The sequence below is a fragment of the Phyllobates terribilis genome, unplaced genomic scaffold (genome assembly GCF_046119375.1).
Source record: "Phyllobates terribilis strain yellow unplaced genomic scaffold, ASM4611937v1 Scaffold_1__5_contigs__length_1240528914, whole genome shotgun sequence".
Taxonomy (NCBI): domain Eukaryota; kingdom Metazoa; phylum Chordata; class Amphibia; order Anura; family Dendrobatidae; genus Phyllobates; species Phyllobates terribilis.
The window spans coordinates 93789181-93816378 of record NW_027362761.1 but is presented as its reverse complement, the minus strand read 5'-3'; the positions used below and the strand labels follow the sequence as shown (position 1 = coordinate 93816378).

The 27198-nt window shown below is 44.4% G+C and overlaps 1 protein-coding gene across 1 annotated transcript in view; it reads left to right on the top strand.

Annotated features, from left to right (window-relative positions):
- SVEP1 (sushi, von Willebrand factor type A, EGF and pentraxin domain containing 1) overlaps positions 1-27198 on the top strand; it is a 469484-nt gene that overhangs the window by 296329 nt on the left and 145957 nt on the right. Inside the window, exon 23 of the mRNA XM_073664736.1 lies at positions 2073-2186. Coding sequence (XP_073520837.1) covers positions 2073-2186 — 114 coding nt within the window. The remainder of the gene's footprint in view (positions 1-2072; positions 2187-27198) is intronic.

Genomic DNA, 27198 nt, shown 5'->3' with positions numbered 1-27198 from the left:
CTCAATATACCCCTGACAACAGTTTTGAAGTATTCGAGGGGTGCAGTTTTTAAAATGGTATAACTTTTGTGGACTTTCCAATGTATAGGCCCCTCAAAGTCCATTTAAATCTGATGAAACAGGATTTGTAAATTTTTTGAAAAATGAGAAATTGCTACACAACTTTTAACCCTTCTAATAGCAAAACAAAATAAAATGGCATTTGAAAAACGATGCAGATGTAAAGTAGACATATGGGAAATGTTATTTATTCATTATTTTGTACACCATGACCAACTGGTTTAAGGATATAAAGATTAAAAGTTTGAAAATTGCTAATTTTTCACCAAAATTCCAATATGTTTTGCATTTATTTGTGAAATTATTGACTACTAACATAAAGAACAATGTGTCATAAAAAACATTCTCACAATCACTAGGATTTGTGGAAGCGTTCCAGAGTTACTGCCACATGAAGTGACACTGGTCAGATTTCAAAAATTTGGCCTGGTCAGGAAGGTTAAAATTGCCTCAGTCACTAAAAGGTTAAGGCCATGTTCACACGTTCAGTATTTTTCCTCAGTATTTGTAGCCAAAACCAGAAGTGGATGAGAAATACCGAAGTGGTGATGTGTTTCTATTATACGTCTCCTCTGATTGTTCCTCTCCTGATTTTGGCTTACAAATACTGAGGTGACAAAATACTGATAGTGTGCACGTGGCCTAAATACCTTTTTGTTCTCAAAATACATAGCAGAAAAAAGGAAATTATAGGTCACAAAACTAATGCACTTACAGGATGCAGCAGCCCCCTTTATAAAGCAGAGGGAACACATGTGCAATACTGATGAAACAACCACTCACACACCTACCAAGTCATGGAGGGGTGGTCGGCTAGTATTAGAATTGCATACGGATAAAGCTATTATAGGGCACCTGTCACACAGATGTAGTGCACAGACAGTATACAGGAATGCTAGGTCCAGCTAAGCATTCATGTGGGTGTGGGCAGCCCGGTGGGAATGCTGCTCGGTCCACAGTTATCTGAAGAGCACAGGCACTCTCATACTAGAAGGAACAATATAACATTACATGGCATTTTCTAACCCTAATAAATAAAAGACTAAAATGAAACAATGACAGGTTTCAGATAACAGTTTTTTCATAAGATTTTCTCATCCCTGTTGTCTATTCTATTTTTAATTAGTGTGAGTTTCACAGGTTTTAGTTCATTAATAAATCAGACTATTTTAATTGAGGTTTCAGGTACCGGTTTAGGTGTCTGTGTAAGTGCCAAACTTGGAAATGTTTTTGTGTTGAGAAAAATGTACTATGCAATTACAAATGTCATTCACGTTTAGTCTGCAGCAATGAGCAGCAGCGTGAAATGATGACAATTCATTAATAAAATGTTCTCATCTCTGTTGTCTGTTCTAGTTTTAATTAGTTTGGGTTTCATGGGTTTATGGAGACAAATAGAAGGTGTATGCCCCTGGCAAAATAATGAGTGGGAGTCTCAAAAAATTAATATTTATATTTTATGCAATTGTAGCTCACAAAAAGGATACATTTAAAATATCCAAAGAAATCAAGGTGCAAATCCTATTCTATTGTTAGTTGAATAACATAGTTTTTTTTTAGTTTTTTTTTAAGGTTGAATGTAGAAATAAGTCCATTGGGTTCAACCTATAGCCTAACATGTTGATCCAGAGGAAGGCAAAACACCCCTGAGGCAGATGCTTATTGACCCACATTAGCGCTCGTGCAGACGACCGTATTTACTGTCCGAGTGCGATCCGACATGACATCCGAGTGCAGTATGATTTAAACGATTAACAGAATGGAGAAGACAGATTTTTTTTCCCACCTTCTCCACCTCAGATTACACTGTTATCAAACTCAGAGCAAAATGCGATCAAAGTGTGATTAGCATAATCGGCCCAATTCTCTTGGATGAGAGGAAATATGGTGGTGTGGCCATAGCCTTAGGGATAGTGGTACTTGGTATAACCTGTGTTTTGGTATTATACCCATATAATGCCAATTTCCAATTATACTAATGACTAATATTTGTCTTAAATTATTTCTTAAAGGTTCTTTATGTGAAGAAAATGTTAATGAATGTGCCTCTAGTCCGTGTAAAAATGAGGGGACGTGCATAGACAGCATAAACACGTATCACTGTCGATGCGCTAATGGATTTCTTGGTAAGTTTCAAAGTTTATTTCCTTTCGATAAAGAATACAATTAATTTATTATCCGTGATTCCAAAACACATATTTACCATAAGAAAAAATATTAGCGGTGATTGTTTGGAGCACTGAAATGAAATTCTGTCAGTATGTTTGTATTAATCATTGTTATACCCAAGTGTCACTGTGATCACTAGATAAACTGAGCTCAGTCAGCTTTTCACTGAGTCTAAAGACCCCCATACACATTAGACTAAGAATGGTTGAACACACTGATATCGGCGGTTTCAGCTGACAGTCTAATGTGTACTGGGGCACCCAACTCTCTCCCAACAGATGATGACGGAGGAGATAAGGATACGACATGTCTGATTTCAAGCTGCCGATCCCTTTGTTCTCTAAGAGATAGGCCACCGCCAGAGATTTTTGTCAGTGTGTCTCTCATAGAGAATACAGGACTGCTCAGCTGTGCTCCAGTGTATGGGCGAGTTGGGAGAGATATCTGCTGGTTGAGCAAATTGCTGAACCGTCATTCTGCTGACAACTTTCTAAAGTGTATGGTTGGCTTAAGAGTAAGTGCTCATACACAATAATGTACAGTTGTTCCATAGAACCCCCGAGATGTACAGGGGCATTCTACAGAACCCATTGAAAAGTATAGGGCTTTACCACACCTCTGTAAGTCTAAGATTTCACAAAGGGTTTTTTTTGTATAGAATATTCAAATATCAAGTTAATAGAAAAAAAGAGTGTACCATATTCAGTGAGAGCCCATATTATAGAGATATTCTCCCCTAGAATGACAGCTACATGATAATGAGTAATCTGTTCCAAATTTCCAGTAAATTTAGAATGAATTTAGGTTCAGTATATTCTATCTTTTACACATAGATGTAATAATTATCATTGAATATTGTTTTATGTATAAATTATGTCTTTGGTCGGCTTGAACAAGTAAATGGGAGATTTCAGATTTAACATGTTTTTTGAGACTTTCTAGTAAGGTACCAAGTTGCAAAGATAATTTACAAGGTAACCATACCTTATTCTGGAACAATATTGCAGCCAAGCTTTATATAGATGCAAAGAGGGGATTCTTCTCTTGTATAGTGCATTAAAAGCATGTAAAAAAACATTTTCCATGTCATAATATGGGCGTATTCTCTCCTACAGTAGTGTTCAAAATAATAGCAGTCCAATACGACTAACCAGATTAATCACTGTTGTTGGTATAAATTATATTACCACATGTCAAGCAATTTACCAGTTGGTGCAGTAGATTCTAAGAAAACCAACAGACTCAGTATTCATGATCCACATGTTTTTGAGTCTATGTATTTGAATAATTAATTGAAAGGGGGTTTGTTCAAAACAATAGCAGTGTGGAGCACAATTAGTGAGGTCAATCATTCTGTGAAGAAACAGGTGTGAATCAGGTGGCCCTTATTTAAGGATGAAGCCAGCACATGTTGTACATGCATTTCTCCTTGAAAACCTGAGAAATATGGGTTGTTAGAGACATTGTTCAAAAGAACAGCGTACTTTGATTAAAAAGTTGATTGGAGAGGGTAAAACTTTTGAAGCAGTGCAGACAATGATAGGCTGTTCAGATAAAATGATCTCCAATGCTTTAAAATGGAAAGCCAAACCAGAGAGACGTGGAAGAAAACGGAAGACTACCATACGAATGGATCGAAGAATAGCCAGACTGGCAAAGGCTCATTCAATGATCAGCTCCAAGATGATCAAAGACAGTCTTAAGTTGCCTGTGAGTACTGTGACAGTTAGAAGACGCCTGTGTGAAGCTAATCTCTTAGCAAGAAGTCCCTGCAAAGTCCCACTGTTAAAAAAAGACATGTACTGAAGCAGATACAATTTGCCAAAGAACACATCAACTGGCCTAAAGAGAAATGGAGAAACATTTTGTGGACTGATGAAAGTAAAATTGTTCTTTTTGGGTCTTAGGGCCGCAGACCGTTCATCAGATGGCCCCCAAATTCTGCATTCAAGCCACAGTACACTCTGAAGACAGTACAAGCATCATGATATGGGCATGTTTCTCTTATTATGGTGCCGGACCTATTTCCCGCATACCAGGGATCATGGACCAGTTTGCATATATTAAAATACTTGAAGAGGTTGTTGCCTTATGCTGAAGAGGATATGCCGTTGAAATGGGTGTTTCAACAAGACAATGACCCTAAACGCACCAGTAAATGAGCAAAATCTTGGTTCCAGTCCAACAAAATTGAGGTTATGGATTGGCCAGCCCAATCCCTGGATCTTAATCCGATAGAACACTTGTGGGGTGACATAAAAAATGCCATTACTGAGGCAAAGCCAACAAATGCTAAAAAATTGTGGGATGTAGTTAAAGCATCCTGGGCTGGATTAACAGTTGACAGGTGATAGAAGTTGGTTGACTCTATTCAATATAGATGTGAAGCAGTTCTAAAAAACTGTGGATATACAACTAAATATTAGATTAGTGATTCACAGGAATGCTAAATCCTAAAAAAAAGAGTACATATTGTGAGTTTGTAAAGACAAATGCTGACACTGCTATTTGTTTGAACAGCCCAATGTTCATTTTTTGTTATTTTCTGTAAAGTGGTTACAAATTATATACATTTCTCTTCATGTTTTGAATTAGAAAACAGTGTGCAATGTTCCCAATGCATGGAAATAAAAACTAGTATAAAGATTTTGTGCTTAACTCATCTTTTTGAACACATTGCTATAATTTTGAACACTACTGTAGAGGCATCACCCACATTGAGGGACCATATACCAGCTAACAGGCCTTTATTGCTAACACGAATGTGCTTCCAACCAAGGTCTTGAGTGCATGAAACCTTACATTTATTGACCCAGTATTGCAAGTTTTAAATATTTTAATACATCCTCAGAAACATAGATTTGAAGTTCAAAATAAATAATCTGTGAATAAGGCTGTACACTGACCTATTACATGATTATAATGTTTTAAACATGTTTTCAAGGACTTTAATACTTATAACCGAACCTTAAGATAGCTCATCAAGTGGTTGAAGGTCCAACTCTCGCAACCTCATGTTGATCAGCTGTTTGAAGAGGACACAGCTGTGTACATAATGCAGTGGCCATGAATGGTATTGCAAGCTCTATGGCACTTTGCACTATGGCTAGTGTTGAGCATTCCGATACTGAAATATCGGGTATCGGCCGATATTCGCGGTATCAGAATTCCGATACTTAATTCCGATACTTTTAGAATATCGAATACCGGAATTGGAAGTTCCCATAATGCCTGCGCTCTGCAGTGTCTCTGAAGGATGACAAGCTGGATGGCAGCGCTCAGCTGCGATCCAGCCTGTCATCAGAATGCCATCCCAGCTTGAGAGAATTCTCCTGATTGTTTAAAAGCCGGCGGGCGTTAAAAAGCCGCCGGCTTTTAAACAATCACACAGCCCCATACTGCTTCCCCGCAGCCTCCCATCCTGATCCTCCGCTCCCCTCGCCACCTCCCATCCCGATCGTAAGTTAGGACCGGGCGGGGAGCGCAGCACCAAGGAGCGGGGAGCGAAGGACCCGGGCGGGGAAGCCGGCAATGAAAAGACTTCACCGCCGGCTTTCCCGTTCTGTGCTGCGCTTTCCCACCGGTTATTTCAAATGAACAGCTGAGGTATCAGGTGATGCCGATCAGCTGTTCATTTGAAGTAGCCGCGGTGCCCTCGAAGGGTTCATGTGAGTTCATGCTTGACTGCATTGCATGAACTCACATGAACTTTCCCATGGTCGCACAGGTCAGCCTCACCTCCCAGACCCGTCATGATTAGTGTGTGTGGGTGTCTGTGCGATGTGTGCGGGTGTGCGCGGTGTCTGTGCGATGTCTGCGGGTGTGTGCGGGTGTGTGCTGTGTCTGTGCGATGTCTGCCGGTGTCTGCGTGCAGGCAAACATAGGCCGATGTGACACTACTACTCCCATCGGCCTATGTCTGTCCCCCGTCCACTCGTGCCAGCAGGATCAGCTTGATGGGAGCAGTAGTTCCCATCAGCCTGATCTTGCTATTTAAACTGCCCCATGGTCCCCAATAAATTTTAAATACATGTCATTGGTGGCCAGTGGTTACCTACAATAAATTAGTTTATACATTACCGATCGCCACCTAAAATAAAGTAAAAAATAAAAAACTACACCTATACTCACCTAGACACCTAATTCCCCGAAGCCATCGATCTCCTGTAATAAAATATAAAATAATAAACCACAACCTTATCCTTACCCCTCCGTAGTAGTCCACGAGTGTCCCACGATGATCTCCAGTTTAGAGCAGCCACATAGAATGTGACCGCTCTGAACCGCTGCCGCCGCTAGAATGATGGGGCCGTAAAGCAGCCCCGTCATTGCATAAGTGGGTTCGCCGGAGTTCAGGCAGCGCTGCACCGGTTAGCTGCTTTACGGCCCCGCTGTACCGTGAGAAATTCCCACGGTACAGCAGTGCCGTAAAGGAGGTCACCAGAGCTGCGTTGACTGAATGCACTCCGGTGACCTCAGTCAGGGGCTCATGCTGCCGGGAGCAGACATGTTCCCGGCAGTGTGAGCTTACAGCAGCCATGCACAGCTGTCACCATCTCCAGATGTGACAGCTGTGCATGGGAGATCAGCGCAGGAACGTGGACAGGTAACAATTTTTTTTTTAGTAAACTAAGAATTAAATAAAATGGTGTGTTTTATTTCAAATAAATTATTTTTTTCTGGGTGTAGTGTGTGTTTTTTATTTTTAACACTTTGTAGGTTAGTAATGGGGGTGTCTTATAGACGCCCATCATTACTAACCTGGGCTTCATGGCAGCTGGCGCTGACATGAACCCCACCACTATTTCCCCCTGCCACCGCACCAGGGCAGCGTGGAAGAGCGATTCTAAGTGCCAGAATTGGCGCATCTGGGCTGGCTGACGGCTGGTGTTTCTAGCCTGGGAGGGGGCCAATATTCATGGCACCCTTCCTGGGCTATTAATATCAGCCCCCAGCAGTCTGCTAGCCTTTGCTAGCTATTAAAATAGGGGGGACCCCATGTCATTTTTTGGGGGGGTCTCCCATTTTAATAGCTAGTAAAGGGTAGGTATTCAGCTGGGGGCTGATATTAGTAGCCTGGGAAGCTCCGTGGGTATTACCCCCTTCCCAGGCTTCAAACATCTGCCCCAGCCGTCTGCTTAACCTCCGCTAGAGACTAAAATTATGGGGGATCCCACGCCAATTTTATTTTTAATAAATCCTTTATTTTAACACTAAATGACACTTGAGGGGTTAATAAAGATGCAGTCCCTAAATTATTATTTATTTTTTAATTAATTTTTCCCAAAAATTTTGACGTGGGCTTTGCCATATTTTTGTATGCCAGCCAGGTACAGCAGGCAGGAACGGGTTACACCCAACCACCAGCTGCCTATTTGTACCTGGCCGGACACAACAATATAGGGAAGCCCTTTTTTTTTTAAATTATTTCATGAAATAATTTAAAAAAAATTGACGTGGGGCTTCGCCCTATTTTTGTGTCCAGCCAGGTACAACTAGGCAGCTGTGGCTTGGAATCTGCAGCGCAGGGAGGCCCAAGCTTTTTGGGCCCCCCCCGCTGCAAATTGCAGTCCGCAGCCACCCCAGAAAATGGCGCGTTCATAGAAGCGCCATCTTCTGGCGCTGTACCCAACTCATCCAGGGCCCTGGTGCGGTGGCTCACTGGGTAATAAAGGGGTTAGGGCCAGCTTGGCATTATTAGCTGGCCCTAAGCCTGAAATTCATGGGGTCATGCCAATATTAGACATGACCACCCTGAATTTCTAGTAAAGTATTTAAAAAAAGCACAACACCCAGAAAAAAGTCCTTTAATTGAAATAAACACACAATTCTTTATTGTTCTAAATTAAACCATACTTACAGTCACGCCCATTCCAGCTGAAGCCAACGATCTCCTGCAATAAAAGAAAAATAGTAAAGCAACCTCATCCTTACCTTTCGATGGTTCCCAGGACAGCTTTAGCTCTGCTACATCGAGATGACAGGCTGGACCGCAGCAGAACGCTGCCATCCAGCCTGTCATCCCGCGGACACTGAGAAGCGCAGGCTTGCTTGCGCTCCTCAGTGTCTCGCTGTGACGGCATAAAGATGAGCCGAGGTCATGTCCAATGAACTCGGCTCACCTCATGCACGTCACTGACAGCGTGGGAAAATTCTCACGCTGAAGCGCTGAGTGCAGGAGAATTTTCCCACGCTGTCAGTGACGTGCATGAGGTGAGCCGAGTTCATTGGACATGAACCCGGCTCATCAGGATGCCGTCACAGCGAGACACTGAGGAGCGCAAGCATGCCTGCGCTTCTCAGTGTCTGCGGCATGGCAAGCTGGATGGCAGCGTTCTGCTGCGGTCCAGCCTGTCATCTCGATGTAGCAGAGCTGAAGCTGTCCTGGGAACCATGGAAAGGTAAGGATGAGGTTGCTTTATTATTTTTCTTTTATTGCAGGAGATCGTTGGCTTCAGCTGGAATGGGCGTGACGGTAAGTATGGTTTAATTTAGAACAATAAAGAATTGTGTGTTTATTTCAATTAAAGGACTTTATTCTGGGTGTTTGTGTTTTCTTTAAACTTTGACTATGGGGTTAGTAATGGGGGTGTCTTATAGACGCCTCTCCATTACTAACCTGGGTTTGATGTCAGCTGGCATTATAAACTGACATCAACCCCAGCCCTATTACCCCACTGCCACCGCTACAGGGCAGTGGGAAGAGCGAGGCTAAGTGCCAGAATTGGCGCATCCTAAATGACAAGTACAGTAATCAACACTGTCACTGTACTTCATATATATGTGACTGACATGTTTCTATCTATCTAATCTTTGTGTGATTCTCTATTCCTTCTATTCTAAATTGTCGGGTACCGCTGCTGAATTGCCGGCCGGCTTTTTTAATGAGACGGTGCATGAAAGCACTATTATTTTTTTTTATAAATCCTTTACACTAAATGACAAGTACAGTAATCAACACTGTCACTGTACTTCATATATATGTGACTGACATGTTTCTATCTTTCTAATCTATGTGTGAAGCTCTATTCTTTCTGTTGTAAATTGTCGGGTACCGGTGTATGCCGCTGATGAATTGCCGGCTTTTCGCGTAATACATTCTACATTATTCTTAGTTGTTTTACTTCATGTAGAATTAACCTACAAGGAAAGAAAGGGTTTATTTTCATTCCTATATTTGTGTCCCATTGACTTGCATTGGTTTCCGGTATCGGAATCGGCGATATCCGATACTTTTTGGGTATCGGTCCGATCCAATCCGATACGATATTTCCTGATATCCGAAGGTATCGCTCAACACTAGCTATGGCACTTTCAACTTATCAGCAGGGGGGCTGAGAGTTTGATCAATACTGATTTGATAGTAATGACCTATTTTAACGTTAGTATTACTATCTTATGTAAAATACACTTTGGAGGCACTGCTGGATACCAGAAAAAGATGTCTGTATCTGTATTGCAAAGCAAATGGAAAATTTATTGAATAAATGAGTGTAACATATTTTACTTTATTTAAAGTTTTAATGACGTGTTTTCAGGGACCTTTCATCAGACTAGACAAAGTTAGGGCATCAGGATTTGGGCATGTGCAAACAATGTTTTAGGCAGGCGATCCTGCCAAGTTTTTAAAAAGAAAGACTTCAACACTGGCATTTTTTTCCTGCATTGTCTTTTATTTTACTTTTTTTGGGTCATTTCCTGAGCAATATTTCAAACTTTTTGATGCATTTTTTTAGTATTTTCCAGCGTTTTTGTGGTGTCTTTTTTAATCGCGCTTTCTGTCCATTTTTTTTATTCCATTCAGCAATAAAGATAACACTAACAGTTTTTCATGCGAGAAATGCTGGCAAAATGCTCAGAAAGACACCTGGGCATCTTTTGAACCGACCCATTGATTTGTATTGTAAAGTCTTTAGAGCGGAAAATGCCAGAAGAATAATCAGGTCACTTATTTTTGACTCTTGGCATCTCTGAAAAAACCTAAAGTTGTTAAGATTATTATTATTTAATGGCCTTCGTCTCGATCTTGAGCCATAGCAACTTGATGGATGGATGATCAGTAAGAAGATTAATCTTGTGCAAGCCTAAATAGGTCCACTTTTCTCTGCAATTATCTTGATTGTATCAAGCCATCGGGTTGCTGATCTTCCTCTTCACCTTCTTCCTTCTATTCTTCCGACCATTATGTCCCTCTCCCATGATTGCTCTCTTTGTAAGATGTGTCCAAAGTTGGCAAGTCGTAGCTTGGTGATCCCTGTTTCGAGTGACAGGTCTGGCTTGATTTATTCAAAAATTGATTTGTTTATTCTTCTTGCCAACCATGGTATTAAGAATATCATTCTCCAGTACTACATTTTGAAGGCATGGATTCTTCTGTATTGTTTCTTTTTCATCCAGGTTGCACATCCATATGTTACTACAGAAAAAAACAGACGATGTACGAGCTATGAAAATAAGGAGAAGGAATGAGTATCATTGGCATAAAAAATTAAAATTTTATTCTTTTGAAAAGTTACAATATAAGTAGATATCATAGTGAATCCTAACAACAAAAGTGCATAGTGCCAAGGGATACAGTGCCACAGAAGGGACGCGTTCAGGAAGGATACCTTATGCAAATGACAATGTATAAGGAGTATTGTGAAAAAGACCACATATTACAGGCAGATAAGAGGCCTCAGTGAGCCACATGGCAGTTATATACAGACAGCAGGTCTTAAACTAAACCTTACCAAAAACAGGTCAAATAGACTGTGGAACAATGCAGAATGGGGGTAATGGCAGGGAACGCCTCAACGTGCGTTTTGCTAGGGAGTAGTAATGCTTTCTCAAGAGGTTCTTGAAAAAGCATTACTACTCCCTAGCGAAACGTGCATTAAGGCGTTCCCTGGTAAGGTTTAGTTTAGGACCTGCTGTCTGTATATAACTGTCATGTGGCTCACTGAGGCCTCTTAAATGCCTGTAATATGCGGTCTTTTTCACAATACTCCTTATGCATTGTCATCTGCATAAAGGTATCCTTCCTGAACTGGTCTTTTCTGTGGCACTGTATCCCTTGGCACTATGCACTTTTGTTGTTAGGATTCACTATGATATCTACTTATATTGTAACTTTTGTAAAGAATAAAATTTAAATTTTTTATGCCAATGATACTCATTCCTTCTCCTTATTTTCATATTGTCTGATTCGGCATTCCTATGGTAATTAGAGATGAGCGTTGTTCTACTCGAACTGTTCGCCAATCTCAAATTCGAGCTGTTTTGGGCGGTGTTCGAGCCGTTTGGCGAACACGAACGATTTGAGAAAAATTCGGCTGTTCGAGGTTATGTTCGATAACTGTTCGTGCACCAAAATCATAACTGGATTTTTTCTCAGTAATGATGAAAATTAATGTTAATACGCAGTTTGAGTGTACAGCGGGGTGGGGGGAGGGGCAGGGGATGGATCTCTGCAGGAATAATGAAGATCTCCATTTTTTTTTCTCTTTCCCGCATTTACAGTGGGGAGGTGCAATCTGTCAGCCTATCAGCAGCGCACACACGGAGCGAAGTGCTTTTTTCACACAAGCAAGGGCATGTGTCATTGGCAGTGTATGTCACATGTCCTTGCCCTATAAGACCAAGCCATTTTCCCCGTCGCCACCATTTTCTCACTGCTGCAGCTGCGTGTTAGACGGCACCGCTGTTGCTGTGTGCGCTATACCTTGTTAATTTCAAGCCAATTTTCGCACAAATCTACAGATAGCTTGGGAGTAGGGAATAGTTGTGATTGCAGTCCTTTTAAGGACTAGGTTACAGCATTTCCTACGACTTTTATCAGGCAGGTCTGTGCTCTTCAATAGATAGATTGTGGGAGTAAAGACTAATTGTAATTGCAGTCCTTTTCAGGACTAGGTTACATCAGTTCCTATCAGTTTTTGCCAGGCAGGTCTGTGCCAGTGCTGTGCAAGTTTTTTTCACAGCATTTGGCTGAATCTAGCAAAGCTAATCCTTTTTGGCCTATTGCAGAGTGTGTTAGTCAGTGGAGTAGCCTATCTGTGTTGCAAGATATACCACCTGTGTATAGAATACCAATTTTTTTACTGCACCTAGTGAAGTAAAATCTTTTGGGCATAGCATCATTCTATTAGTCCATCTATACTGACCTCCATCAGGTTGCAAATTGAATATATTTTTTTTCTGCATCTAGCTCTGAAAAAATATTTGGCCTTCTAGCAGTGTGTGGGACTTGTTCTATTAGTCCATCTATACTGACCTCCATCAGGTTGCAAACTGAATATAATTTTTTTCTGCATCTAGCTCTGAAAAAATATTTGGCCTTCTAGCAGTGTGTGGGACTTTCTCTATTAGTCCATCTATACTGACCTCCATCAGGTTGCAAACTGAATATATTTTTTTCTGCATCTACCTCTGAAAAAATATTGGGCTTCTAGCTGTGTGTGGGACTTGTTCTATTAATCCATCTATACAGACCTCCATCAGGTTGCAAACTGAATATAATTTTTTTCTGCATCTATCTCTGAAAAAATATTTGGGCTTCTAGCTGTGTGTGGGACTTGTTCTATTAGTCCATCTATACTGACCTCCATCAGGTTGCAAATTAAAAATAATTTTTATCTGCATCTACCTCTGAAAAAATATTTGGGCTTCTAGCTGTGTGTGGGACTTGTTCTATTAGTCCATCTATACTGACCTCCATCAGGTTGCAAACTGAATATAATTTTTTTCTGCATCTAGCTCTGAAAAAATATTTGGCCTTCTAGCAGTGTGTGGGACTTGTTCTATTAATCCATCTATACAGACCTCCATCAGGTTGCAAACTGAATATAATTTTTTTCTGCATCTACCTCTGAAAAAATATTTGGGCTTCTAGCTGTGTGTGGGACTTGTTCTATTATTCCATCTATACTGACCTCCATCAGGTTGCAAACTGAATATAATTTTTTTCTGCATCTAGCTCTGAAAAAATATTTGGCCTTCTAGCAGTGTGTGGGACTTGTTCTATTAATCCATGTATACAGACCTCCATCAGGTTGCAAACTAAATATAATTTTTTTCTGCATCTACCTCTGAAAAAATATTTGGGCTTCTAGCTGTGTGTGGGACTTTCTCTATTAGTCCATCTATACTGACCTCCATCAGGTTGCAAATTAAAAATAATTTTTTTCTGCATCTAGCTCTGAAAAAATATTTGGCCTTCTAGCAGTGTGTGGGACTTTCTCTATTAGTCCATCTATACTGACCTCCATCAGGTTGCAAACTGAATATATATTTTTTCTGCATCTACCTCTGAAAAAATATTGGGCTTCTAGCTGTGTGTGGGACTTGTTCTATTAATCCATCTATACGGACCTCCATCAGGTTGCAAACTGAATATAATTTTTTTCTGCATCTACCTCAGAAAAAATATTTGGGCTTCTAGCTGTGTGTGGGACTTTCTCTATTAGTCCATCTATACTGACCTCCATCAGGTTGCAAATTAAAAATAATTTTTTGTCTGCATCTAGCTCTGAAAAAATATTTGGCCTTCTAGCAGTGTGTGGGACTTTCTCTATTAGTCCATCTATACTGACCTCCATCAGGTTGCAAACTGAATATATTTTTTTTCTGCATCTACCTCTGAAAAAATATTGGGCTTCTAGCTGTGTGTGGGACTTCTTCTATTAATCCATCTATACAGACCTCCATCAGGTTGCAAACTGAATATAATTTTTTTCTGCATCTATCTCTGAAAAAATATTTGGGCTTCTAGCTGTGTGTGGGACTTGTTCTATTAGTCCATCTATACTGACCTCCATCAGGTTGCAAGCTGAAAATAATTTTTTGTCTGCATCTAGCTCTGAAAAAATATTTGGCCTTCTAGCAGTGTGTGGGACTTTCTCTATTAGTCCATCTATACTGTCCTCCATCAGGTTGCAAATTAAAAATAATTTTTATCTGCATCTACCTCTGAAAAAATATTTGGGCTTCTAGCTGTGTGTGGGACTTGTTCTATTAGTCCATCTATACTGACTTCCATCAGGTTGCAAACTGAATATAATTTTTTTCTGCATCTAGCTCTGAAAAAATATTTGGCCTTCTAGCAGTGTGTGGGACTTTCTCTATTAGTCCATCTATACTGACCTCCATCAGGTTGCAAATTAAAAATAATTTTTATCTGCATCCAGCTCTGAAAAAATATTTGGCCTTCTAGCAGTGTGTGGGACTTTCTCTATTAGTCCATCTATACTGACCTCCATCAGGTTGCAAATTAAAAATAATTTTTATCTGCATCCAGCACTGAAAAAATATTTGGCCTTCTAGCAGTGTGTGGGACTTTCTCTATTAGTCCATCTATACTGACCTCCATCAGGTTGCAAATTCAAAATAATTTTTTGTCTGCATCTAGCTCTGAAAAAATATTTGGCCTTCTAGCAGTGTGTGGGACTTTCTCTATTACTCCATCTATACTGACCTCCATCAGGTTGCAAATTAAAAATAATTTTTATCTGCATCTAACTCTGAAAAAATATTTGGACTTCTAGCTGTGTGTGGGACTTGGTCTATTAGTCCATCTATACTGACCTCCATCAGGTTGCAAATGAAAAATAATTTTTATCTGCATCTAGCTCTGAAAAAATATTTGGCCTTCTAGCAGTGTGTGGGACTCATTGTATTAGTCCATCTATACCAAGCTCCACCAGCTTTTAAATTAATAATAATTTTTAGCTGCATCTAGCCCTGAAAATAATTTTTCTTCCCAATAGTGGTAGCAATAGAAATATGGGGCGCGCGCCTGGCTTACAAAAATATACGCTTCATAACAAAAAACACCAGCCTAGCGCACTGCATTAATAAGATGGCATCATCGTCTCCCCCAGTGCTAGGCCTACTACCCAGGCTAGCATTCCTGTGTCTAAAACACAATGTATGGGTCCGCGCTAGCCACTATGCTGAGGGGTCTAAAGCTGCTGCTAACGCTTTATAACAATTCAATTGGCAGATTTTCACAGAGCTCTTCCACAACGCCCACCCATCGGGCAACAGTTGCCCACCTTCTCTATGGGATCTAGTGGCGAATAGTTGATGCCATTAATCAGAGCGTCAGTTGCCCCGTCGACGTGGCAAGCATACGGTAAGGCATGGGAAGAGTGGACACGACTAGTAGCAGGCAGACAGGTTGACCAATGTGAACAAGCCAGATCACAAGTCACCATAGAATTTCTCCACCAGCTAATTATGAGGGGCATATCAGGGGCGTCAGCGCAGCGGTGTCTGACCGGAGTAGCATTTCACTTCCAACTACTGAATTGGGGAGATGTGACAAAGGTTCATCATCAGACAATCCATAAAAGGGTGGAAAAGGGGGCAGCCAAGTCAGGAGTGTAGACGTCCCATCCCATGTCACTAAAACTGATTTCTCACATCATATCCCTAACACCATTAACATGACACTCACAATTTGAAGCAACACTACTGTCTACTGCATTTGTGATCGCCTTCTTCGGGGCGCTATGCATAAGCGAATTAGTCCCTCAATCCAAAATTACCACCAGTGGAGGCTTATTACACCAGGACGTAGTCATAGCCAATAATGCAATACGTCTACGCATACGCAAATTGAAAACGGTTCCAGCGGGCAGGGGCACTTGGGTACTTCTACAACCCACAAACGGTACACTGAGTTGGGTAACAATAGTAAAAACATATCTAACCATCAGATCACAAAGTAATTTCTTCCTATCACACATTGATGGAATGCCATTTTCAAGATACCAGTTCCAAGCTATATTTAATAAATGCATAACATCGGCAGGGAACCACCCCAAAGATTACGGGACACACTCATTCCGCATAGGCGCGGCCAGGGAAGCAGCAAGAGCAGGACTGTCAGAAACGGAAGTTCAGAGGATAGGGAGATGGCGATCCACGTGTTTGGCAAGATACATAAGACCGGACTTGTTATCCTAATGTGGTTTGTTTCTTTTACAGGTGACGCTAAGCCAACAGTGTGGGTGATAGGCGACTCGTATATGTATTGGGCAGAAAAAAGGGCAAAAGTCTGCCCAGGCGGGAGGAAATTAGAGTTTCATAACACATATTTCAAATAGAGAGGTATTAGAGGCCTGCTATGGCCACAGGTACTAATGGAGGTAATCAAGGTAGGGAGAGAGGCAAGATGTCCGGTCATCTTAGTTATACAGGCCGGGGGAAACAACCTAGGTCATCATAACAGCGCATAACTAATGGCAATAATGAAACTAGACACTGAGCGCTTCAGAGAATTTTTCACAAAACTAGCGATAGTATGGTCAGAGATTGTGCCGATAGCGGTATGGCAAGGTGCGCGAGACATCACGGCCATCGAACGGACCAGGCGGGTAATAAATATTCGGATGGCAAAATTTAGAAGAGACAGAGGCGGGGTAGTGGTACGACACCGACAACTGGAAGGAGATAAAGCAGGCCTCATACGGCCCGACGTTGTTCACTTAATGAATATTGAACTGGACATATTCCTGTCAGGACTCCAGGACGGAGTGGAACAAGCGTTAAGAGTGATGGGTGGGGGTCAGAGTCCTGCATACGAGTACGCAGGATCCTCCGTGGCCTGGAAATAGAAAGGACATGTTGGAGAGTTACACTTGTTGGCCAAGTTGCCGGAGTGGAGACCCAGGGCATGCTGCAACAAGATGAATTATTTTAGAAATAAAATACCTTTCTAATGGAATGAGTATAAAGAGTTAATAAAGCTGTGACCGATCCTCACCCATCCAGTTGTAAGAGTTACATTATTGTATTGTCAAGGAAAGGGGGGCGGTAGGGGGGCTGAGCGTCTGGGTTTGTTTGGGGGTCCCCACAGTCTGCCTAGGCTAGATGCATTTAAAAATTCTTATTAGATACACAGGCGGTGCAGCTTGCTTTGCAGCTGGGCTACTACGCCCAAAGTATTGCCTAGGCTAGATGCAGTTAAAAATTCTACGCTGACTAGCAGACACTGAAGATTTGGAGCAGACCTCTGAGCTCTTCAGACTCAACCATCTGTGTTACCCCAAGCCATAGTGTATCTAGTTTCTTACAGTTAAAAAGGGGGGGGAGCGACCCAACCCACCTGGAATTGACGATGCCAACGTCACGTAAGACACAGCAAGGGGACTCCAAAAAGAGTCTCCATTTTTTCCCAAAATTGTGGCACAGACACCACTTAACCCTAGAACGCATACCTGGGGCCTCGCAGGCCCGCCCTGTTAATTGTTTTCTATTTTCTGCAAGATTACTTTAGTTAGAATTTTGAAACTCTAGGTATTCTTCATGTATATAGTTGTTTGTCATTTGAGTTTGAGTTATTCCATGTTATTTGCACACGAGCCTAAAAGGCCCCAGGTATATGAAAGTGTAGATTTTTATGGTCATGCATTCTAGGGTTAAGTGGCATCAATTGCCCCACAGTTGCTTAAAACGGTTGGTGAGGTGATTTTACCAAATCCTCAAGGTTTTAGTCTCCCAAGGATAACACAGGGGTAGAAAAGTCCTTGCGAATCCATGATTTGTTCATCTTTATGAACGTGAGTCTGTCTACATTCTCAGTGGACAGACGCGTGCGCTTATCTGTCAGCACACCACCAGCAGCGCTGAACACACGTTCAGAGAGAACACTGGCTGCAGGGCATGACAAGATCTCCAAGGCGTGAGTGGCGAGCTCCGGCCATTTTTCCAGATTGGAATACCAAAATGAGCAAGGGTCCAGTGACACAGTCATGGCTTCGATGTTCACTTGGAGATACTCCTGCACCATCCTCTCTAGGCGTTGACTATGTGTCAGACTTCTTGTCTCCTGTGGCCTTGCAAAGGATGGTCTAAAAAAGTGGTGAAACGATTCCACAAAATTGCTGTTACCAACAGATACTGTGTTACTGTTACGGTTTGAGTGATGAAGACTCGACAGTCCCACGGTTGGCAAGTTAGAACTGTGAGATTCACTACGTGCACCACTGGTGTTTTGTGGAAAAGCACATGTAAGATTCTGCAACAGCGTCTGCAGATACTCCTGCATGTGTCAATCCCTTTTTATGGCAGGAATTATTTTGGCAAATTTACTTTTGTACCGGGGATCTAAGAGTGTGGCAACCCAGTAGTCGGGATTACTTCGAATTCTGACAATCTGAGAGTCATGTTGCAGGTAGTGCAGCAAGAAGGCACTCATGAGTCTTGCGCATCCAGGAGGACCAAGTCCTTGTTGTGTTGGTAGCGAGGTAAGAATCATGCTTCCTTCCTCTGCCCTCTCCCCTCAACCTCGCACAACAGAAATGTGATCAAGGTCTCCCTCATCTGATGAGTCTTCCATGCCCATCGCCAGTTCGTCCTCCACTTCTTCCTCGGCTCCTGCACCTTCCTCAACAGTTTGGCTGCTACCATGCGCCCTGGTTAATCCCTCTCCCTCACCCTCCCATGCCTGCTGCCTTGGTGCTGCCAACCGACTGGACCTTGGAGAAGTTATCCCTTCCGCATACGACTCCTCCTCTACTTCCTCCACCTCCTCTTGTCCCACCACCTGACTCTGAATTCTGATTAGTGTGTGCTCCAGCATGTAAATCACTGGAATAGTAATGCTGATAATTGCATCGTCGTCAGCACTAAACATCTTCGTCGCCATTTCAAAACTGTGCAGAAGGGTGTGTGGCGCCCCTGAGGGTTCAGTCGCCACAGAGTTACTGCATCTCACCCAGAGGTGTGGTATCTCACCCTCAGGTAAGGAAGGCATATGGCTCGGGACCCTAACACCTGCATCCAACACATACCCGCAGTGGGGGTAGGGCAAGATTGCTCCTAAGGGAGAGCACAGTCCCAGGTCCCTAGCTGGTGGAAGGGTCCTATGTAGTGGGTGCTTAGGGGAGCAGCTTAGCGGAGCACATGACAGGGAGAGTATAAATAGGAAGCTATCTTAGAAAGAGCAAGCCAGTCAGAGGAGGAAAAGTGACAGGACCAGAGGCTCGGCATGAGCTCTGCTCCAGAGGCGGGCCTAGCCTGGGAGGCCCAGGACTGAAGGAGAGAAGAGAGCAGTGGGAGCAGGACGGCTCCAGGAACCGAAGGGACCCTAGGGCTATGGGCCGTGCAGAAGGCCACCCGTACTCCTGCTGCTACCAGGAGGTAGAGGGGTCAGACCAGATAAGGGGAACCGGTCCCTCAACTAGCGGAGAAACAACAAGGCTCAACTAGAAACCGGAGGCTGCAGCATTTCATGTACTGCAGGTAAAAGTCCACACCAGTCTCACTAAGAAGGTAGCCACATAGGACCCAGGGGGACGGAACACAAGTCGCCCGCCAAGGCCCGAGGATACCGGATAGAAGTGTCACTGGGTGTGAGGTGCAGGTAGAAGGCCAGAGAAAGGACACACAGAAGGGGGTCCTGCTAAGTACTCCGGAGCTATCTGGGGGTGGACTGAGCCCCTCACTGAGTACGCACAGCACGACGGGTGAGATTGCTCTGGTACCTGTAATCTGGACTGCAACAACTGTGAGTAAAGATCTTGGGACTGCATCACACGGACTCTGTGTTCATTACTGACTCCCTGCACTACAACCACCATCATCCACCCACACTGCCCTCAAGCTACACTCTTCCTGTGGTGAGTAATAATACCATTGCTGCAAAACCACCAGCTTCAGAGGACTGTTCCGCAGCGGCGGCCCCTTTTGCCCCACTCCAGAGGTGGCGTAGTCGGACATTATAAAACCCATATATACAAATTACCCTTGGATTGACCGCCCTGGATCACGGACCGGGTCACCGCCACAGTGACTACAACCCCCAGCGTCTACCGGCCCGGCTCAGGGTACCCCACGGCCCAGGGGGCGCGTCAACTTCATAGGTCCCTGATCTGAGACCACTCCTGCAGCGTGATTTGCCCCACCTCTGGATCTCGTTGGCCCAGGCTATACGTCAGAACGTATTGCACCAGGGCTTGTCGGTGCTGCCACAGTCGCTGCAACATGGTCAGAGTTGAATTCCACCGTGTCGGCACATCGCATTTCAGCCGGTGAACTGGCAGGCCCAACGACTTCTGTAGAGATGTAAGTCATTGAGCTGCGGGATGCGAATGGCGGAAGTGAGCACACAGCGACCGTGCCCCCTGCAGAAGGCCATCTAGTCCGGGATAGTGGGATAACAATTTATGGACAACCAGGTTCAACACGTGAGCCATACAAGGCACGTGTGTGACATTGTCCCGGCGATGCAGCATTGTCGCACACGGCCTTCCCTGGTTGCAGGTCCAGTGGAGACAACCATTCATGAAACTGGGTCTCCAGAGCTGACCACAAATCCTCAGCTGTGTGACTCACATTTCCCAGACATTTCAAAGTAAACACTGATGCCTTGAGCCCTGCTGCCAGCATAGTAAGGAGGTGTGCAGGATTCCTTCTGCACAGTTAGAATGCAGGTGGCATTACCAGACAGGCTTTGGGTGCAGGTGGAGGACCGAGAGGAGGTTGAGGAGGCAGAAGCAGTGGAGGAACTTCGAGATAAAGAGGATTGACGCACAACTCGTGGGGACGGTAAGACTTGGACAGCAGCCCCTTGTCCTGCTGTCACCATAGTTACCCAGTGCCCAGTCAGCGACATGTAACGCCCCTGTCCATGCCTACTCGTCCAAGTGTCTGTGGTGAAATGCACCCTGTCACACACAGAGTTTCTCAAAGAAGCGGTGATGTTGTGTGCGACATGCTGGTGGAGCGCAGGCACACCTTTCTTTGAGAAGTAGTGCCGACTGAGCATCTGGTACTGGGGCACTGAGACGGACATAAGGTCTCGAAAATCCACTGTGTCCTCCAGGCGGAAAGGCAGCATTTCTGTAGCCAAGAGCTTGCAGATGGTGAAATTCAACCTCTTAGCTTTCTCATGGCTAGGAGGAAATGGTCTTTTACTTTTCCACATCTGAGGGACCGAGGGCTGGCTGTTGTGCTTAGACGGGGTTGAGTAGGATGTCCCCGGCAAACTGCCGGTCTGTGAGGAAGATGCAGGCGGACATGTTAGATTGCCTTGATCCAAAGCTGGTGCTCTCGATGTCAGAGAGCGCTCAACACCAGCAGGTGTTTCCACTTCCCAATGAACTGATGACCTGCCCATCACACTGGCTGTTGCAGGTAAAGAGGTGGCAGGTCTGCGTCCAAAAACATGTGTGACTGCTGTCCCCCCAGTCACAGAGGATGAAGAGGCCGCGGATGCACAAGATGGGGCAGACGGTGGTTGGCCCAGCCTGCTAGGCCGCATTGTAGCACAGTGAGCTTCCCACTGCAACTTATGCTTCATATCCATGTGCCGGTTCATGCATGAAGTACTCAAACTATGGATTTTTTGGCCTCTACTTATGTTTTGGTTACAAATATTACAGATAACACGAGTTGGGTCATCCTTATCATTCTGAATAAATGCCCAGGCTATGCAAGGCTTAGAGCCCATGCGACCTGAAGAGCCACTACGACTTGTGGTCAGAGGCAGAGTTGTGGTTGAGGATGCAGTTGTTGACGTGCTTCCAGTACTCCATCTGTGTCCAGGAAGGCGCAACCTAACCTCGTCGTCAATAGCATCTGTGACGCCCCGCTGTGCTTGGTATCACATATCCTAGAAGAGTGTATTGATGGAATCCTCCACAAGAGGCCCCCATAAACATTCACACATCTCCACCTTCCACCTCAGACCAGCAGAGGGAGCCCGCTAGGGATATAAATAGGGAAGGTGGAGCTAGGCAGTTCAGTTCCTCTGAAGAGTTCCTGCAGTAGAGAAGCCTAAGAGAGGTCAGTCTGCAGTGGAGCTCAGTCTAGTCTAGAGAACTCAGTTAACAGTTCAGCAGTGGAGCACGAGGCTCCTGCTAACTAGATTCAGTAAGGCATAACCGGAATCCCTGGAGAACTACAAGTCCCAGGATGGCTAAGGTGCTGATACGTAACAGAGCCAGGAGACGCTTAGGCCCCGCATAGTGGGAGCGTGAACTCCAAGAGAAGGCCCTACCACAAGGTCAGCCAGCGCAGGACAGAGACAAAGTTAGGCCTAGCTCCAGGCAGGTCAGAAACTTACTACGCAGAGGCAAGAAACAGGAGGCCCTACACCCGCTCATTGGGGAGGATCCTGATATTCACCCTTCACCCTACAGTGCTCCGGGATGTGCCTGAATTTCCTCCAGTAAAAGGTACTGAAGTGACTACCGTGTCCGTTCCCGTTCTTGCTCTGACCCAGCTGGGTCTCGCCTGTCCTGCATTCCCCCTGCATACGCTGCCCTGAGACCTAGCTCCACCTGTGGGGAGCTATACCATCGAGCAGCCTTATCACGGGTCTCAGTGGACTGCTGCAGCGCTGGTGCTTCTCACCAGATACCACAGGTGGCGTCACAAACTCTTATAAAATTAACAATTATCCACTCTTTTAAAGAGTGACCCCAGGGTACGGGCCAGGGAGCCGACCACCGCGACATCCCCAAGGCCAGGCAAAGGCCCGGGTACCGAGTCATCCCCATCCCCTGGGCTAGTCACATCCTCCTCCACCTCCTCCGTTGACCTCATCGACTGGCTGACTGTGGGTTGACAGTAAGTGGGATCTCCAACCTCGTCATCATCACCCTGTGTGTTATCACACCCGTCGTCCTCAAAGCCAACCTCTTCCTGCCCTGACCGAAAAGTCAAGTTGTCGCTCCAATCAGGTATTTGAGTCTCATCATCGTCTTCATCATTGTCTCCACCAACAGGAGTGACAGTTTGGGAACGAGGGTCTACATTATGCTCAGAACCTTCTTCATCTGGTCCTGGATCCGACTTATAAAGATTCTGGGCATCAGTGCAGATCATTTCCTCGTCTGGATTAACAGAAGCTCTGGAGCAGACTTACGTTTCCCAGGCTATAGTATGAGTAAACAGCTCTGCAGACTCAACCATCTGTGTTACCCCATACTCAGACGGGCAGCTGGAGACTTGGGAGCTGTGAGGAAGCAAGTGCGATTGGGGTGACACCTCTGAGGACTGGAATATTTGTGATGTTGAAATTGAGGTGGAGGATAGCCCACTTGAAGGAGCACTTGATATCCGCTGAAGCACCTGCTGTTTTTGTGCCTCATCTGGAATTTGTAGCGATGGGCGTGTCCGTAAGAAAGGGATCGTATCACATTGTCCACGAAAAGAAGTCGACATCTTAGCTTGGCTGGAAGATGGTCTTTCTTCTGCAGATGTTACCCCCCCCCCCCACTGCGGGGGGGCTCGACCCACCAGCGGACAGGCACCAGTATTGGGAGAGGGGGGCTGGCCGTCAGGGTCCACCGTGGCTCTGGCACAAACCCGGCGACACGGAGGTGGCACGGGCAGGAACGAACTGGCCTTGTCGGCTTCTCACTTTTTGGATTTTAGAAGGGCATGACATGCCTATATCTGTGTCTCCCCCTCCTTTTACTCCTCCACCTCTTTTCTTTTCGCATGACTATATGTACTTGTCACTTTTCCATGTGTTAGTTATGTCTTCTGAGCAGTTTGTCAGCTTTTGGACACCTTTGAAGGTGTTTTCTATGTGTTTCTATGTGTTTTTGTTTGCCTGCCATTGGTTTTAACGGTGTTCGAAGGTGTTCGACGAACAGTTCGACGAACAGTTCGGCGAACACACGGGTGTTCGACGAACCGAACCGAACTCGAACTCTACGGGGGTGGCTCAACACTAATGTCCAATATTCACTGGCTTATCAGCATTTTTTGTTGTAAAATGTACTAGGCCTCCATTTAACTATGTACAAGCTATGTCTTCATCCCTAGTGAAATGTTCCTCGATTTGAAGACCTTGTCTAGTGACTTCATTGTTGATTTGTCCATAGCTATTCTCCTATTGAATTCTTGTGTCGTTGCTACATTTTGAGTGATCATTCATCCGATTAGGTTAAAGTCCTTTACAACCTACAGTTCATTGCCCTCCATCTCAAATGTATACCGGGCGTACCTGGCAGTAGACAAAATCATTGTCTTCTTTGTATTGAGTAGCAGTCCCATGTTTGAACTTTCCAACTTGACACTCCATAATAAGTCCTTCATTCCATCTACATTTGTTGCCATCAATATTGTATCATCTGTGTATTTAAGATTGTAGATGATTCGTCCAGCAATTTTGATTTTGTCTTCTTTTTCGGCAATGGTGACAGGATGCAGCCTTGTCTGACGCCTCACTCTACTTTGAACCATGTTGTGTCGCTGTATTCCATTTGGTCTGTTGCTTCTTGGTTGATGGAAAGGTTCCTAATGAGACTGATGGTTTGGGACACCTATATCCGTTATGCTATTCCAAAGTTTCTGGAGATCAGCACAGTCGAAGACTTTGTTGTAGTCAATGAAGCAAAAATAGATCTCTTTGTTGTATTATTTGGCCTTTTCCATTATCCATCTAATGTTAGCAATTACACCTCTTGTTCCTCTGCCTTTTCTGAATACAGCTTGTTCCTCTGGCAGTTTTTTGTCAAAGTAAGGCTGTAATCGTCTTTATAGGATCTTCAGCAGTATTTTGCTGGCATGATGTATGAGCGCAATAATCTGACAGCTTTTATTGTGTATTTGTTGCATGTATTGTGTATTGGATGTATGTATCGTGCATTTGATGTCTTTTGTATTGTGTTTGTTATGTCTGTGTCGTGCATTATTTGTGTGGATCAGTGATGTTGAAAGCTGTGTATTTTGCCATCAGTGACAACCCAGGCGAACAGGTTCAACTGAGGTACCAAACTAAGCATAATGCACAGTGCCAGTGTCGGCAGCAGGTAGTTGAGTGATGAGGAGGTTTGTATTGACAACATAAAATGCTGATTCAGTGTGGCCCCTTCACGAGTGCCACATTACTACACGGAAGGAAGGCTTGGCAATCTACTTCCATGTTATGCCAAAAATATCTGATGAAGAGTACAACTAAAGGAAGATGATTTAATGCTAGCAGATGTACATCTAGGTCAGAAGGCACTCAACAAGTTACTGGGGAAGAGCTGATGGTCAGCCTGAGTAATGTCAATGCGCATGACGCGCCAGGATTAAAGCTGCAAAGACGTCTAGGTACTGATATTGCTTGGTCAAAAGGGAAGATCAAGAGATATCATAAAGTTCGGAAATTGGAATCCACGAACCATGAATCAAGACAAACTCGACATTGTCAAAGCCGAAATGACAGAACAGGACTCTACTTGGAATTATCGAACTAAAATGGACTCACTCCGGACATTTCCAGTCAAACAAACATTGGGTCTACTATTCTGGTAACGATAACTGAAGACAAAACTGTGTCACTTTTATTCTCAGCCAAAGATTGGCCAACACTGTCCTGAAGTACAATGTGGTCAATAATATATTCATCTTGATTCGACTACAAGAAGCGTCACTCCATGTCGCAGTTATACAAGTCTACTCACCAGCAACAGATGCCGAGGAGGAGAACATTTAACTATTCTATGATCAAGTTCAAAAAGAAATTGACAAGACGCCAAAACAAGACATACTCTTTATCTTGGGAGACTTGAATGCCAAAGTGGGCCATGCCAAACAAAGAACCATTGTTAGAAAATTTGGACTTGGTGAATGAAAAAAGGCTGGAGGAAGAATCATAAACTTTTATATTACAAATCAACGGTCTATCATGAACACCTTCTTCCAAAATCACAAATGGAGACTCTACACATGGATATAACCAAAAGAATCAGATTGACTAAAGAGAGAAGTGGTTAAAAGATGCTCAAAAGCCTGAACATATGAACAAGTTTTTTACATAGACATGCAAATGTTCATTTTTTGGGCACTTTTTCAGGCTGGTCTGCTCCAAAACCGTGGTGTGCATGTGGCGCCCCTGAGGTTTCAGTTGCCACAGGGGTACTGCACCTCAGCTAGAGGTGTGGTATCTCCTCTTCCAGGTAAGGATGGAGCACTTCTCGGGACCCTACTTCACCACTCAACACTACACCACTCCTGTCCTGTAGGGGGCCTAAATGCACCAGGGTGCTGCCCCGGCCCGGGATATAGGAGATGGGGGGAACCAAAGATAGGGGGAACCATGTAGTGGGTGAGGGTGGAGGACACACTTTTAGGGTACACTTACTAATTCATATTTAATCTACAGCCATCTTAGGTTCAAGGTCTTTGATTGTGATCTTCATCAGTGATTGTGGTCTCCGTCTCTGATTGTGGTCACCCACCAGAGTTCAGTAATAGGTCTCATCCGATTGAAGATACATGGTCCTCATTCTGTGGCCTTGAGGTGAGGAGCAGGTCGGAGTTAACTGACGCACCCCTGGGCCTGTGTCGCGCAGCGTTGCGCACGCGGGAGCTTACCCGGAGCCGGATCTGTTGAGGGTAGTAGTCTCGTGGCGGTGACCCGGTCCGTGCCCAGGGAGTCAGACTAAGTGGCGCTGTATTAGCGGTAGATGTTGGACGACTACGCCACCCGTTGAATGCAGCTATGGAGCTGCCGCTGCAGGGCAGACCGCTGAGGCCGGTGGTAGGATTGTGCAGCGTGATAGTATAACCCCCAACGGGAGGGGTATGGCCTCAGGGCAGCCGACGTGGACGATGGGGGTAGCAGGAACCACTCGGAGACGGTACGGTGTAGTTCAGGGTCTTTACTGGTGACAAAGATAGACCCTCCCGGAGTACTGGCTAGCGATTGGGGCCTGGTCAGTCCTTGAGCAGATGGGATCTCCCCTGGCCAGGCGGAGTTGTAGGCCTCCCAAACTAACTGTACTCTTCTGGCTACCTTGCTAGAGGCGGGTAAAAGTAGCCCACGTCCCTGAGTGTACCGTGTGGTGCTCACCCGTATGGCCGGTGACTCGGGGCCTTCTAGTAGCTTCCGCTCCACGACGGCGGTGCTGGTCCCATGCGTGTGACCGTGCCTTCGGGTTTCTTGGCCAGAGGACCTGAAATCCCCTGCCTGACGGATTCTGCTGCTGGGTAGGAGTTAGTCCCCACAGCCTCGGACTCCGGGTCCGGTAAGAAATC